Source organism: Mus pahari, chromosome 5 (assembly GCF_900095145.1).
Source record: "Mus pahari chromosome 5, PAHARI_EIJ_v1.1, whole genome shotgun sequence".
In the NCBI taxonomy this organism is placed as follows: Eukaryota; Metazoa; Chordata; class Mammalia; order Rodentia; family Muridae; genus Mus; species Mus pahari.
This window is the reverse complement of record NC_034594.1, coordinates 154,000,091-154,014,406: the sequence shown is the minus strand read 5'-3', so window position 1 is coordinate 154,014,406 and position 14,316 is coordinate 154,000,091. Positions and strand designations below refer to the sequence as shown.

Here is a 14,316-nt window from a genome sequence, read left to right as displayed (position 1 = left end):
ATTTATTTCCTTCATTTTATATGTATGAATGTTTACCTGTGAATTTGTTATGTGTACCAAATGTGTGCCTGTTGTTCCCGGTGGTCAGAAGAGGACATTGGCTTCCCTGGAACTGGAGTTACATACAGATGGTTGTGAGCCACCATGTGGGTGCTGGGTCCTCTGTGAGAGAACAAGTGCTTTTAACCACCAGGCTGATGCTTCCGACCTCTAGATGAGTTTTTGATGGTACCTTACAGATTGGTTTCAGACAGCTAGCCAGATCTAGTTTTGCCCTGAAAGTAGAATAAATAAAAAGCCCACATGAAGTCTGATGCCTGTCCTTGCAGGTGCGTTCCTCATCATGCTGGGCCTGCCCGCCTGCGTCCTCCTGCTGCTGCTGCAGTGCAGCCAGAAGGACCCCGGGCTGCTCCGCTTCCCTCCGCCTCTGCCGGCTCTCCACGAGCTGTGGGAACCCAGGGTGTGCGGCATTTACCTCCTCTGGTTTTTTGTTCAAGCTCTCTTCCACCTTCTACCAGTCGGGAAGGTAAGGTTTTGGGGTTTCTTGTTTATATGTTTTTTGTTTTTTGAGACGTGGTCCTGGCTGTGTGGCCTTCCTGACTTGGAACTCACTCTGTAGACCAGGTTGGTCCTGAACTCCCAGAGATCTGCCTGCCTTTGACTCTGCAGTGCTTGGATTATAAACATGTGCCACCCTGGTTGAAGGTAGGGTTTTGCTGAAGGGGCATGGTTTTGTGACACTTGACTGGTTTCTTTGTCATTTTTAAAATTTCCAGCCGTTTCAAAGTTAAGCTGTCAGTCATGCACTGAAACTTATTCCTGAGCTCTGTAGCTTTTCTTTTACTAAGCATAACTTTAAAAATATGATTTGGGTTTATCTAATTTCCTATATTACTTTTCTTTTTCAACAAAATACCTGACAAAAGCCAAGGGGGGAAAAAAACCAAACAACCAAAGGATTGACTTTGGCTCAAGCTCTGAGGGTAACGGCTGTCATAGCAGAGGGATGGTGTTGGGGAGAGAGAGGTGGTTGGTCACTTTGCATCAGTGTCAGGGCGGAAGCAGAGAGACAGGGAATACTGGTACTCAGCTTGCTTTCCCGTGTGTGTGTGTGTGTGTGTGTGTGTGTGTGTGTGTGTGTGTGGGTGTTTTTGCCTACATATATGTCTGTGCACTGTGTGCGCAGAACTCAGAGGCCAGAGGAGGCCATTAGATCCCCTAGGACTGGAGGCAGAGTTGGTTGTGACAGTCAGTGTGTGCTGAGGACAGTCCTGGGTGCTCAGGAAGATCAGCCTGTGTCCTTGGTGAGCCGTTGCTCCAGCTCTTCTTTTCTGCAGTATGGGAACCCAGCCCGTGAAACGGAGCCACTCACATTAGGGTGGCCTTTACACTCAGCACAGCCTAGGAACTGCGCTATAGCTCTGCCTAGAGGGTTGCTCCTAGGTGACTCTGAGGGCATTGGATCCAATTTGTGTGTGTGTGTGTGTGTGTGTGTGTGTGTGTGTGTGTGTGTGTACACGTACGTACATGCACGCTGTTGCTGTCTTCAGACTCACCAGAAGAGGGCATCAGATCCGTGAACTGGTTGCTGGGAATTGAACTCAGGACTTATGAAAGAGCAGCCAGTGTTCTTAACCACTGAGCCATCTCTACAGCCCCATATATATATATATTTAATATATATTTAATCACACCTATTTCCAGTTCTAACAGGAAAGAATAAGTTATTTGCTATCAGCCAACTCTTAGTAGAGGCAGCTGAAGAACACCCCCTAAGTATGTTCACTTGTGGGTGCAACATCTTCTATCATTGTCTTCTGAGCTCAGTGGATTTACCAAAAAAAAAAAAAAAAAAAAAAAAACCAACCCCAAAACATAGATTCAGATATTTCCAGTTTTGAGCCTTAGGAACTGTTGTCAAGAACACAGTGTCCTTTTCAGACTCCCATTGCTAAGTGTGGTCTTTCAATTGTTGTACCTTTCCTTAGAGATGTGTTCAAAGAACATGAGCTGCCCTAAGCAGTACATAATTTATTTCAGACCGCATCTTTGCCAGCTGGAAGTTCTGTTAGGAGGGTGGGGCTGTGGACGTGGTGCTGTGGACTCTCACTGTAAATGGCTGTCCGCTCTTACTATCTTACTCTGTTCAGAGTCAGGTGAAAATAACCATGCATACACACAGGCAGATGTTGCGTGTCAGTCAGGAAATCCTCTCTCTATTGTCAGACTAAGGCCAAGACGACACCTGCAATTGAGAAGGATCGCTTAGGGTTTCGACAGTGCTGCCATCTCAGGTTTTATGTTTCTGTCCTGGGTTTCCCTGCCACAGCAGAGGAACAGGTGTTGGGAAGATGATGACATCTTAGTGTTGGACAGCTTCAAGTGAATGGCTACATTTTGATTCTTGGGGATCGATGAGGCTGCCCATTTACTCAGGAGATCTTCTCACCCACTCGGGCACCACTGTGCACTGGGTGTGCCACACATGCTCTTCATAGTGCAGGAGTGTGTGTAGATAGTGGAGCAAGTCAGTGTGTACAGTGTTGACAGCACATTGCCCCATTGAAAAGAACCTCTGTTCTTGTGTTAAACTTGTTTACATACATACATACGAGAAACAGCACGCACATTTTCTTTCTGAGTTTGCATGATCTCACTTCATACATTTTAAGCCCATCGGTTTTCCTGTGGCCTGCCTGCCTGCCTGCCTTCCTTCCTCCCCCCTCACATAAATAAAGACTAAATATAAGGAGACAAGGAAGGAGCCGGGCGTGGTGGCGCGCACCTTTAATCCCAGCACTTGGGAGGCTGAGGCAGGCGGATTTCTGAGTTCGAGGCCAGCCTGGTCTACAGAGTGAGTTCCAGGACAGCCAGGGCTATACAGAGAAACCCTGTCTTGAAAAAAAAAAAGAGACAAGGAAGGACTCAATACTCAGTGCAGGTGATAAATAGTTAAGAAAGGATTTTAAGCAAATTGTTTTTCTGGTTCTAATTCTGTCATGGGTTTTCTGGATATGTGTGTGTAAAAATTTTAAGGCAAACCTCACAAATGAGAGATAATGGGGTTAGATTCTTCTATTATTGATGGGCAGTGGAGAGTTTTGAGCACACTAATATTGTACTGTGTGTGGGATGGTTTGGTGAAGTTGGTTATTGCAATAGTCTTGGTGCATTGAAAACAAATTACATATGTTTTAAGGTAAATCCCTACAGTGGGGTTGTGTCATCAACTACTAGAATACTACTGTGTTTCCTACTTCCTTTCTTGGGTATAATAATGAATTTCAAGAGTTTGAGAAGATTATATACACACATATACATGTATATACACACACATGTATGTGTGTGTGTGTGAATATATGTAAATATGTAAGATGAGCTGGGTGTAGTGCCACACACCTTTAATCCCAGCATTCTGGANGCAGAGGCNGGTGGATCTCTGAGTTTGAGGCCAGCCTCGTCTACAAAATGAGTTCCCGGACAGCCAGGGCTGTTGCACAGAAAACCTGTCTCAAAAAACACAAAGATGATAATGTCCTTTAATTTTTAAATAAAAATGTAATTTTTTGTTTTCTTTTAAGGTTGTAGAAGGAACACCCCTTGTTGATGGAAGAAGACTCAAGTATAGACTGAATGGTGATTTTTCTTAAATACTCAATGACATAATTTTTATAGTTTTTAAATTGTTGGAGCTTATTCACTGGGATATTGAACAGAAGATTATCTTTTAGTAGTTTGAAGAACTTGTAGATAAATTAGCTTATTCCAGTTTATGAAAAATGTGTGTAAAACAGAATAGTACTCTTAGTATCTTCTGTTTTCCTTTTATTTTGAGATAGGGCGTTACCATGTCACCCAGGCTAGCCTGGAGTTCACTTTGTATAACAGGCTAGCCCTTCTGCTTCAGCTTCCTGAGTTCTGACATTACAAGTGTGTGCTACTAGCCTGATTAGTTTTGTTTCCTTTTTCCTTTTAAAGTTTAATTTTTATTTTATGTGTGAGTGCCTGCCTGTGTGTGTGATAAAAATTTTATATATATATATCTATCTCACGTGCCTGGTGCCCATATAAGTCAGAAAAGGGTATTGGGGCCCTTTGGAACTGGAGTTACTGATCATTTTGACATCCTGGGAACCCAGCCTGTTTTCCTAGGTTGAGAAGAGCAGACGTTGCCCCCACCCTTTTATTTATTTATTTATTTATTTATTTATTTATTTATTTATTTATTTATTGTGGTTAGTTAAATATTGTTTTAAAATATTTTGTTTGTGTGTGCCTGAGTGTGTGTTATGTGTGCATCATGTGTGTGTGTAGAGGAAGCTGTTAGACACCTGGAACTGGAGTTACAGGTGGTTGTCAGGCACTGTGTGGTCCTGGGAACTAAACCTGGGTCCTCTGAAAGAGCAGTGTGTGCTCTTAAATGCTGAGTGATGCTCTTCCAGTGCCTAGCGAATACTTTTTAACTAGAGCAATTTCTCCAGCATGCTTCATTTTCTCAATAGCACGTATCATCTGTCTTAGTCAGGGTTTCTATTCCTGCACAAACATCATGACCAAGAAGCAAGTTGGGGAGGAAAGGGTTTATTCAGCTTACACTTCCATACTGCTATTCATCACCAAAGGAAGTCAGGACTGGAACTCAAGCAGGTCAGGAAGCAGGAGCTGATGCAGAGGCCATGGAGGGATGGATGTTCCTTACTGGCTTTACTGGCTTGCTTCCCCTGGCCTGCTCAGCTTGCTTTCTTACAGAACCCAAAACTACCAGCCCAGGGATGGCACCACCCACAATGGACCCTCCCCCCTTGATCAGTAATTGAGAAAATGCCTTACAGCTGGATCTCATGGAGGCATTTCCTCAAGGGAGGCTCCTTTCTTTGTGACAACTCCAACCTGTGTCAAGTTGACAAACGGCCAGTACACCATCATTCAACACATGTCTTAAGGTTTCCCATGGCAGGCGTTCTCGTGGCTCTCAGAGGCTCCCCTGTTGTGTATACATCCCAGTCACTCCCACCTAGAAGCCGCTGCTCCTGTCCTGTGTGCCTGGCTCCAGCTGACTGCCCTCTGAGAGCTGTCTCTTGAATGTGTGTCCACTCTTGTCAACCCTTTGCTTGAAAACTTCATTTTTTCCTATGCTTTTTATACCACAAAGCTGTCGTCAGTATTGCTTCTTAATGAAGGGGAAGACTCGAGGAAGGGTGTGGAACTTCGCTGGAGCTGCAAAAGCAAGGAGAAAGCTTTGGGTTCTTCCTTGCCTCTTTGTTTTATTTTTTTGACAGTTATGGCTTGCCACATCAGTGCCTTTTCTGTTTAGTGGACTTTTCCTGGTGGGCTCCAGTTGTGTGGCTAGCTTGTGTTTAGTACACACTTGGCACTAGGGAGCTAGGCGTGTGGAGTAGGGGAGGCAACTTGGAGCTTGTGTGACAGCTTGTGAAAAGGCTCTTTTGTATGAGTGTCTTGATAGTCAGCACTTGTGCTAGGGCCTTGCTACAGCTTTACCTTCTCAAGACCGATAAAGTGCCATTAACGTGGCTTTAGGGGTCTTTGGTGGTTATCCTTACCAGATTTTCCAGTTTACTAAATGGGTAGAGTGATGTCATTTATTTCTAGAATTTTATGACAGATGCTCTTCAACTTATGATTGTGCTTACATTCACATAAGTCCATCTTACATTGGCCATACCTTTGGTTGAAAAATGTATTTTCTGCAGCTGACCTGCCAGTGTCCTGGCTTAGCAGCACAGACTACTGTAGAGTTGTAGATCAACTGTGATCTGTTGGTCACCGTTGGGATCATTGTACTGTCCAGCACTGGGAGAGGACATTGTATGTTGCTAGTCTGAATCCACATTTGAGTATGGTGCTGGATGTGTCTTGCTTCTGTATGTGTATGATACACTGCCAAACTCCCTGAGTTGAACCACAGGAAGCCAGGAATGGGCTGAGTAAATTTTAATGTTTGGCTTCCGTCTTATTTTCTAGTTTGGGTGGTTGTTCACGGGATTAACCAGCATTCTTAACTGAAATCACTCTGCAGGGTGCTAGATGGGAAGCAGAAATGTTTTGGGGGCTACCTGCCTTCAGGTGCCGAGCTGCATGTCATCCTAGCCGGCTGTGCGCCTGCCTGGGACCGTGTGTTCTGATACCAGACATCTTTCTGTTCTTGCCCAGCTTCTCACTAACGGAAGCTGCCTGTATCATCATCTTTGGCGTGCCCCGGCTCTTGCTGGCTCTGCTGGCCTGCTACAGGCTGTTTACTCACAGGTCTCCTGCGCTTGCTGTGGAGGGCAAGCCCTGCGTAAAGACTTCTCTCCTCTGTTGTCTGTGCTTCTAATGCTACTCCATTTCTTTTTATGGGATTTTACCACTAAGGAAGTTCCTAAGACACGACACTGAGTGATTAATCTGCAGTCTGTGGAGTGAAAAACAGTTGTATTGACCACTTCATAAATTTTATAAGGGTTAAATTATTCTTTGGAGTAAACTTGGTATGTAGAAAACATGGCTTTAGAAAGCAAACTTGTGACGATCCTCTTTATCAGGCTTAGAAATCCTCTTACTAATGACCATGACTTGTTTGACTGTTAATTGAAACATAATTTGAGCCGGGCGGTGGTGGCACACGCCTTTAATCCCAGCACTTGGGAGGCAGAGGCAGGCGGGTTTCTGAGTTCAAGGCTGGCCTGGTCTACAAAGTGAGTTCCAGGACAGCCAGGGCTATACAGAGAATCCCTGTCTCGAAAAACCAAAGAAAAAAAAGAAAAGAAAAAAAAAAAGAAAAAGAAATATAATTTGATGACTTAATGTGGAACATACCTAAGCACTTCAGCTCTTGTAAGAAAAATGATTTCTTTAGCCAAAAGGTGAAATTGTGCACTCCTGTCCCCAGATTGGGCAGGCAGTACCAATAGACTGGCTTGTCTCCTGGGGCTTTCAGTCTGCTGGCTGCCTGTGCATCAGAGTGGAGCCTAGTGTGGCCATGTGTTGGGATTACAAGTGAGAGTGACCACATTTGGTTTCCCCAGGTTTTATTATCGCCACTACTATGAGGGTAGGGCATCTAAATATTCATTTCCTATGTGGCAGAATGTGACTAGAACCTTTTTATACCATTACCAACTAGTGAGTTCCAACATAAATATTTATAACTCTACCATAAGATTATTCTGCTGTGAGGTAGTGGCATTAGACTTGAAAATGTGTTCTTGTACATCTCTTTTGGGAGCTACTTATTTGACTTTGGACTCTGAACGTTGGAGTAGTGAGTGCATTTTGAGATTCTTTTCAGTTTAACAGTAAATTTCAGCTTTGCTTTAATTAACAGTGGATAAAGGTGGTTCATATTGCCAAAGAATGTTAGCATTCTTCAAAGACAGTACAAGAGATGTGGTATTTACAATGAAGATTGTACCTTAAGGACATTGCTTATTTGCATGCATATGAAAATAATCTGGATAATGAAATTAAGTTTTAAATAAACAGAAAAAACACTGCATTGGCTGGTAGCTCCTGTGTTTGGGGGAGGGGTGTCTTTTTGAGCCCAGGAATTTAAGGCCAGCTTGGGCAACCTAGTGTGACTTGTATCAGAAAACCCCCAAATGTAGCCCCAGGATGAGTGTTGTTAATTAACTCTGTTCTCCCTCTGTAAAGGACTGTATGCCTTTGTCCTGACGGCTGCAGCCCTGGGAGCAGCTGTCTCCTGGGGCGTGGAGCTGTGCGATCTGTACACTCACTTCCTGCAGTTGGCGCTGGCAGCCACCGGGTTCTCTGTGGTCCTGAGTGTTTACCTCTATGTGCGCTCTCTGCGAGCCCCGAGGGAGGAGCTGTCACCAGCCAGTTCCGGTGAGCAGTTACATCATGGGTTACACGGCTGTGTCGGGAGCCTGGGCAGCCATGGCTACTCTTGAGGAGATTGTTTTTTGTCTAGTTTAATTTGGGGAAATAAAGAGACATAGAAAACAAGTGAAGAAAAAAATTGAAGGCAAAATTTAAGTTTTTTTTTTCTCATGCTTTTCTATTTAGTTCTCATTAACTCTAAGTTATTATGTGACTAAAATCCTTCAGCAGCTCTGACTCTCTGTCTACTTTTGTCAAGTAGTAAGTTCCTTCAAAACAAAACAAAAAAACAGGCTGCAAGTTATTTGGTTCGGACCTAAGATATTTTTTTGTTTTGTTTTGTTTTTCGAGACAGGGTTTCTCTGTATAGCTGTCCTGGAACTCACTTTGTAGACCAGGAGTGGCCACCACGCCCGGCTCTAAGATATTTTTTTAAAGTTTCCTATGGACTGGGTGTGGAGACATACCGTTAGTCTGAGCACTTGTCAGGCAGCTGCAGGATTTCTGTGAGTTTGAGGCCCTCCTGATCCAAATAAAGTTCCAGGCCAGCCAGGACTACATAGTGAAACCTTGTCTCAAAAATAAAACAAAACAAAAGGTCGTATGTTTAAAAATAAACCTGTAGCGATCTGTCACGTGAGCTCTCAAGATCAGTGGCAGCCCTGGCTTCCTAGTCCCGTCCTTCGCTTCCACCTCTGCAGTCTGTCTCCTCAGGGAGCAGAGGCCTAAGGTACCTTGTTGAGGTAAACACTTTCTCCTTCCAGGAAACGCTGTCTACGACTTCTTCATTGGCCGAGAGTTAAACCCGAGACTTGGTGCTTTCGATCTCAAGTTCTTCTGTGAGTTGCGCCCTGGATTGATTGGATGGGTATGTCTTTTTTTAAATAATTTCAATGGTATGACTTCATCTTGTATTTAGAAGGAAATGTAGGCAATTTTTAAAGATAATAGTTTTTCCTAGTTGTGTCTTAACACAAAATATTTTCTTACTATATTTATTTATTTATTACTGGTTTACTGGTTTTAAGAGAACTTGTTGGGAGCTGGAGAGATGGCTCAGTGGTTAAGAGCTCTGACTGTTCCTCCTAAGGTACTGAGTTCAAATCCCAGCAACCACATGGTGGCTCACAACCATCCGTAACAAGATCTGACGCCCTCTTCTGGTGTGGCTGAAGTCAGCTACAGTATACTTACATGCAATAAATAAATAAATAAATAAATAAAAAAGAGAACTTGTTACAGATTGTTAAACATCACAGATTTTTTTTTTTAATTTTTATTACATATATCTAGGAAGTGATAGTGTAGATGGAATAATGTAAAAATTAGTTTCTTTTCCCTTTTCAGTAAAGCCTTATTTGATCCAGTTTCAGACTTGGAGGACAATTAGACATAGAACCAAGGCTCCCATTTTCTTTCTCCGGATTCCTGTACCAACAGTCCAGGCCAGGACAATGTTACCAAGGAGATCCGTCACTTACTGGGGTCATTGGTGCTTACCTATTGCTCCATTCTTCCATCTTGGTCCCCTCTCACTATCCTGGTTCCTTAGGCTCTTGTGACTGTCACTGTTTGTTCGTAAGACCATCATTCCACTGTTCTTGATCAGAGACCCCATGTGTTGTCAGGAATAGCAGATAAGTGACACCCGTCAGGGTTGAGGCATCTTGTTCTCTGGTGGCCATGGTGGTGTGCACTGGGGGTCTCAGCTCTGCTTGTCCGTGCCAGTGCCTTTGAGGCTATTGTCTTCTTGCCTCTCTTCCCAGGTGGTTATTAACTTGGTGATGCTTTTGACGGAAATGAAAATTCAGGAGCGAGGTGCTCCGTCCTTGGCAATGATCTTGGTTAACAGTTTCCAGCTCTTATATGTGGTGGACGCCCTCTGGAATGAGGTAATTTGTTGGATTTTCAAGGTTTTTTATATTTATTTACTTTTGAGGTCCTAGTATTCTATGCTGGTTTGAACTTGTGACCTTCCCACCTTGGCCTCCCACACTGGGATTATAGGAGTGTATTTTGTACCTGCACAAGATAGTTAATTTTAAAAAGAGATGAATTCTTGGAGACCATGAAGTCAAGCAGCTTTTTGAGAGTTGATGAATGATTTGGTTTTCCTCTGGGGAGCTCTCGAGTTGCTTATATACAGAATTAGGGCAGTATAGCTTGCTTCTTCTATAAGCTTGTGTTGATAAAGATGAGGTGGTTCAAAGGGCCTGTGTATGAACAGTGGTGGGTGTGTCAACAACTCTATTCAGAAATGACTTTCTAAGTAGTTAACATTCTGACATCTAGGGTGTGAGCCTTAGGGCCTGGATCCATGAGCTCTGACTCTTGCCTAGTATGATCTGGGCAGGAACTCTATGAGAGTTGGTTCTTCCCACAGATATATTTTGAACCATTACTTTTTGCTAGGCACTGTGGCATGTACATTTGAAAAATGAGAGGCTTACAATGCAGGGGAGATTGTAGGATGAGAAAGGCTGTTCAGGGAAGGGACTGAAGCTGGGAGTGGAGGAAAGTGAGGTCAGGGAAGTCCTGGGCAAAGGCCTGAGAGGGTTTTAGACGTCTGTTACAGAGGGACTTTTGTGGGAGAGACGGGATGGGTGGGATACAGTGACTTAGGCCAGAGCAGCTGGACCTGCCTTTCCATATTTTGGTGTGCCTTCACTTAATATACTTGACCATAAGCTAGTACTTTAACCATAAGATGGTTTTCTTTCTTCCCACTTGTCATTTTAGGAAGCACTGCTGACCACCATGGACATCATGCACGACGGCTTTGGCTTCATGCTGGCCTTTGGGGATTTAGTGTGGGTTCCGTTTACCTACAGCCTCCAGGCCTTTTACCTGGTCAGCCATCCCCATGACTTGTCCTGGCCATTGGCTTCTGTCATCATTGCTCTGAAATGTGAGTGCTGGTCTCGGCCTCTGTTCAGTCCGAGGCACTGTGTTTGCTGTTTTCTGGTTGGTGTCTGTCGCATGCTGTCTTACTTGATCACAGGCTTGAAATAATTTATGATGGATAAGTGCTGAAAAAGTTCTCAAGTTTGCAAAGAGAGGGAATACATGCTAGCTCTCTACTAGTTCTTGCAATAGAACATCTTACTTTTATTGTTAAGCAATTTAACTTAAAATGAATTCCTTTAGGAATAATTTCTGTCAAATGCCTGCATTTTTAAAAGAGATCTTAAAAATAAAATTGGTCTTTATTCAGCTTTTGGTCTCACTGTATAAACAATAGCAGCGACTGTGGCCTCAGCAGCTCAGGCAATGCACTGAAGGCCTCTGTGCAGGAGAGGGGAGTGGTCCTCTGGGGAGTGGTTCATACAGGATGGGAGACTGGCTGAATGAGCCGGCAGCACATGTAAAGGGTGGTCAGGGGCAGAGAGACAGGTCCAGTTTGGCTGCTGTGAGTTCTACCAGACCTAATGGTTTTCAGTTTAGATGGTTTTCCTTTACTTGTTGTTTAAGTAATCTTCCAAAACCTCCTGGGTAGGAAAAGGGCCACTGAACTTCAAGTAGAGCTGGCTTCATGACATTGATGAGTGTCTGTAATGGAAGAGGAACTCTAAGCACTTTGTTAAAATGACGGTGTAGTTTCTCCATTGGTTTGATTATTCGTGTCAGTGGCTCCTGAGTTATCCAGCATAGACTGCATCTAAAAGAGACGCTGAAGTGGAGATTTGGTATTTCTTGTTATTCAGACCTTGTCATAGTAGTTCCATGTTAGAGCCTGTTGAAATTTGAATAAATCTCCCAAGTGGCAGGGGAGGGGAGGTATGGGGGTGGGCAGGGTTTTACCCTGAGGTGCAAACACTGTTTTCTGACTCAGCTAATTAATATTTTACTGAGGAAATATGCTCTGGCTGAAGGTCTCAGACTAGCAGATAAGGTAGCCTGTAGTCACTGTCACTGTTGCAGTCTCAGACACTGTTCTTTGTGGGCATGACTGGCAGTGTTTGCCTTCAAGATGGATGATGACAAATGAGATTTTAGATGCTAGATTACTTCTAAATTACTAACAGGAAAATATTTTAAAATTGCAGTGTGTGGATATATAATCTTCCGCTGTGCAAACTCTCAGAAAAATGCATTCCGGAAGAATCCCACTGATCCAAAGCTTGCACGTAAGGACTGACTTTTAATTTGTTGATTTATATTTATTGTGTGTAGATTTTTATGCCTTTATTAGAAGTCATTAAAATAGGTTTTGTTTTTATATAGATTTAAAGACCATTCATACGTCCACGGGGAAAAGCCTGCTTGTTTCTGGATGGTGGGGCTTTGTTCGCCATCCCAATTACTTGGGCGATCTCATCATGGCTCTGGCGTGGTCCCTTCCCTGTGGTAAGCAGCTCAGTGGCAACGTGACTTTCTCGGGACAGAGATATGTCTATCATTGCTTGCAGGTCTAGGCTACTCCGGGGTCTACTCTCCTGGTGTCTAACATGTGCTGTCTACCTTCTGAGGGGATTGGGGATGTTTTGAGATAGTTTTTCTGAGGAGACTGTCATGGAACGTTTGGTTTGGCATACCTTGGCTTTCAGTGTGTTTGAGGAATCAGGGGACTCACTGAGCCACTGTGGTTCTGTGCAGGCTTCAACCACCTCCTGCCCTATTTCTACGTCATCTACTTCACCGCGTTGCTTATCCATCGAGAGGCCCGGGATGAACACCAGTGCAGGAGGAAGTACGGCCTGGCCTGGGAGAAGTACTGCCAGCGAGTGCCCTACCGCATATTCCCCTACATTTACTGACCTGTGCTGCTTGCCGGGCAGCTCAGACCTCTCCCAGAAACAAGGGAAGTCCAAATGAACTAATGTGATGCACTGACAGGATCTCTAGGTTTGGTTTGAGTCAGGACTATAGAGCCAAATAGTACATTCTTTTAATGTAGTTGAGTTTATTCTTATTAAAGTATGGCAGTTAATGTAAGGGGAATTACAAAGATGGTAAATTTTGCTTACTAATAGGAAATTTTTAATCCCTAAAAATCTTAACTTTTATTTTTGTAGGGTTTTTTTTCCTTTTTGCCATTTGATTTTTCTTAATTGAAAACTCTTATTAAAGTACATCTATGTTTCATTGTACTTAGAACAGAATTCTCTTTAAGTCAGTTATTAGTACATCTACATTTCATTGTGCTTAGAACAGAATTCTCTTTAAGTCAGTTTATTAGTCTATAAATCAAGCAAAACCCAGCCCAATATTGGTGGTATATCTGAAGAATAAGGGCAGATTACTTGCAGGACCTGTTTAAAGGAAACCATTCGTAGCAGTAACTCCACCTCAGCCTTTAAAAGTGCATTGGGAAATATAAACACGTAGACTACTTTTATGTAATATATGGTGACTTTTGATTTTTCTGTACAGTTTTTGAATATGAGATAATTGTCAGAACCTAAGTAGTTTTTTAACAGAATATTTTCAGTGTTTTAAATTAAGTTTTGTAAAGTAATGTGAATTTAAAAGTGTAAAGCAATTACAATTCATTTAAAGTTAAAACATAGGAAAGTTATTTTTCTTTATCCAAAGTTTGTGAATTTGGCTTTGCTACCTCAATTTGCAGGTGTGTGTTTGCCTTTATAAACTGTTGCAAATAGGAAAAAAAAATATATTTTTGAGTAACAGCGCTATTTAAACATTTTTACACACATTGGTGTTGGAAAAAATGCCATTTTAGGCTACTATTTTTATATATTTTTTGACTTAAAATTCAACAGTGTTTTTGCTACTGTTTAGCTAATACAGTTTATACTATTTTGTATTCTTTATGTTTTTAGAACTCTAGAAAGGAGTTCTACCTGATACAACTTTAAGTTTTCTCTCTGTTTAATAGATGTGTATAAGCTGGTTGTAGCCTAGTGCTAGTGAGGTTGGTTAGTTTCCAGTCACTGCTGGAGCAGGACATGTGGCAAGTTCACTAGATTTTTTTATTCAAAGCTGCATTGTCCTCAGAGTAAACATAAGGATGCAGTATATAGAGTACATTTGGGTTTCTATTACACATATCACATGTGAGCTAGATGCAGAATGTTCACATCATCCTGCTCCGTAGCTTAGAGTGTAAAGTGGCTGTGCTCGTCCGATCGTGACGTGCTGCACTCTGCAGTCTCTAACCCTTCACTGTTTTACTAGTCCTAAGGTGTTCAGGTGTTTTTCTGTCATGCTTTCGTTTCTACTGCAATCGACATGGTCTGTGTTAATAAGCTTACAAGGAAACTTGGGGTTCTTTGCCTGGTTCTGAAAGGGCAGGCAGTGCCACAGTATCTGGATATTAGGTGCAAGTTGTTTTTAATTTGATGTTTGGCAAGCTTTGTAATAAAATTTTGGTTGGAAACAGAAAGTTGAAAATAAAGAGTTGCTGTTAGAGCCTCATTTCTCTCTGCCACAGCTTTGGGATTGCCGACAGCAAGATGGCCAAGTCTGTTTTGCCATACCACTCCCCTCCCTGTTTTCCTTTTTTGAGTCTTTCTGAAC

At 42.8% G+C, this 14,316-nt stretch overlaps 1 protein-coding gene across 2 annotated transcripts in view; it reads left to right on the top strand.

Annotated features, from left to right (window-relative positions):
• The window catches only part of Lbr (lamin B receptor), a 25,223-nt gene extending 11,009 nt beyond the window's left edge, over nucleotides 1-14,214 (top strand). Inside the window, exons 6-15 of one of the 2 annotated variants that reach the window (XR_003843883.1) lie at nucleotides 330-526; nucleotides 3,582-3,636; nucleotides 7,651-7,842; nucleotides 8,601-8,704; nucleotides 9,603-9,728; nucleotides 10,576-10,744; nucleotides 11,883-11,963; nucleotides 12,061-12,183; nucleotides 12,433-12,909; nucleotides 12,964-14,206. Coding sequence is in view for 1 of the 2 variants with exons in the window: in XM_029538868.1 (XP_029394728.1) it covers nucleotides 330-526; nucleotides 3,582-3,636; nucleotides 7,651-7,842; nucleotides 8,601-8,704; nucleotides 9,603-9,728; nucleotides 10,576-10,744; nucleotides 11,883-11,963; nucleotides 12,061-12,183; nucleotides 12,433-12,593 (1,208 nt within the window). In the remaining variant the exon portion in view is untranslated. Of the gene's footprint in view, nucleotides 1-329; nucleotides 527-3,581; nucleotides 3,637-7,650; nucleotides 7,843-8,600; nucleotides 8,705-9,602; nucleotides 9,729-10,575; nucleotides 10,745-11,882; nucleotides 11,964-12,060; nucleotides 12,184-12,432 lie in introns of both variants that reach the window. The other variant, XM_029538868.1, reaches the window with a different exon arrangement.
• The last annotated feature ends 102 nt before the right edge of the window (nucleotides 14,215-14,316 follow it).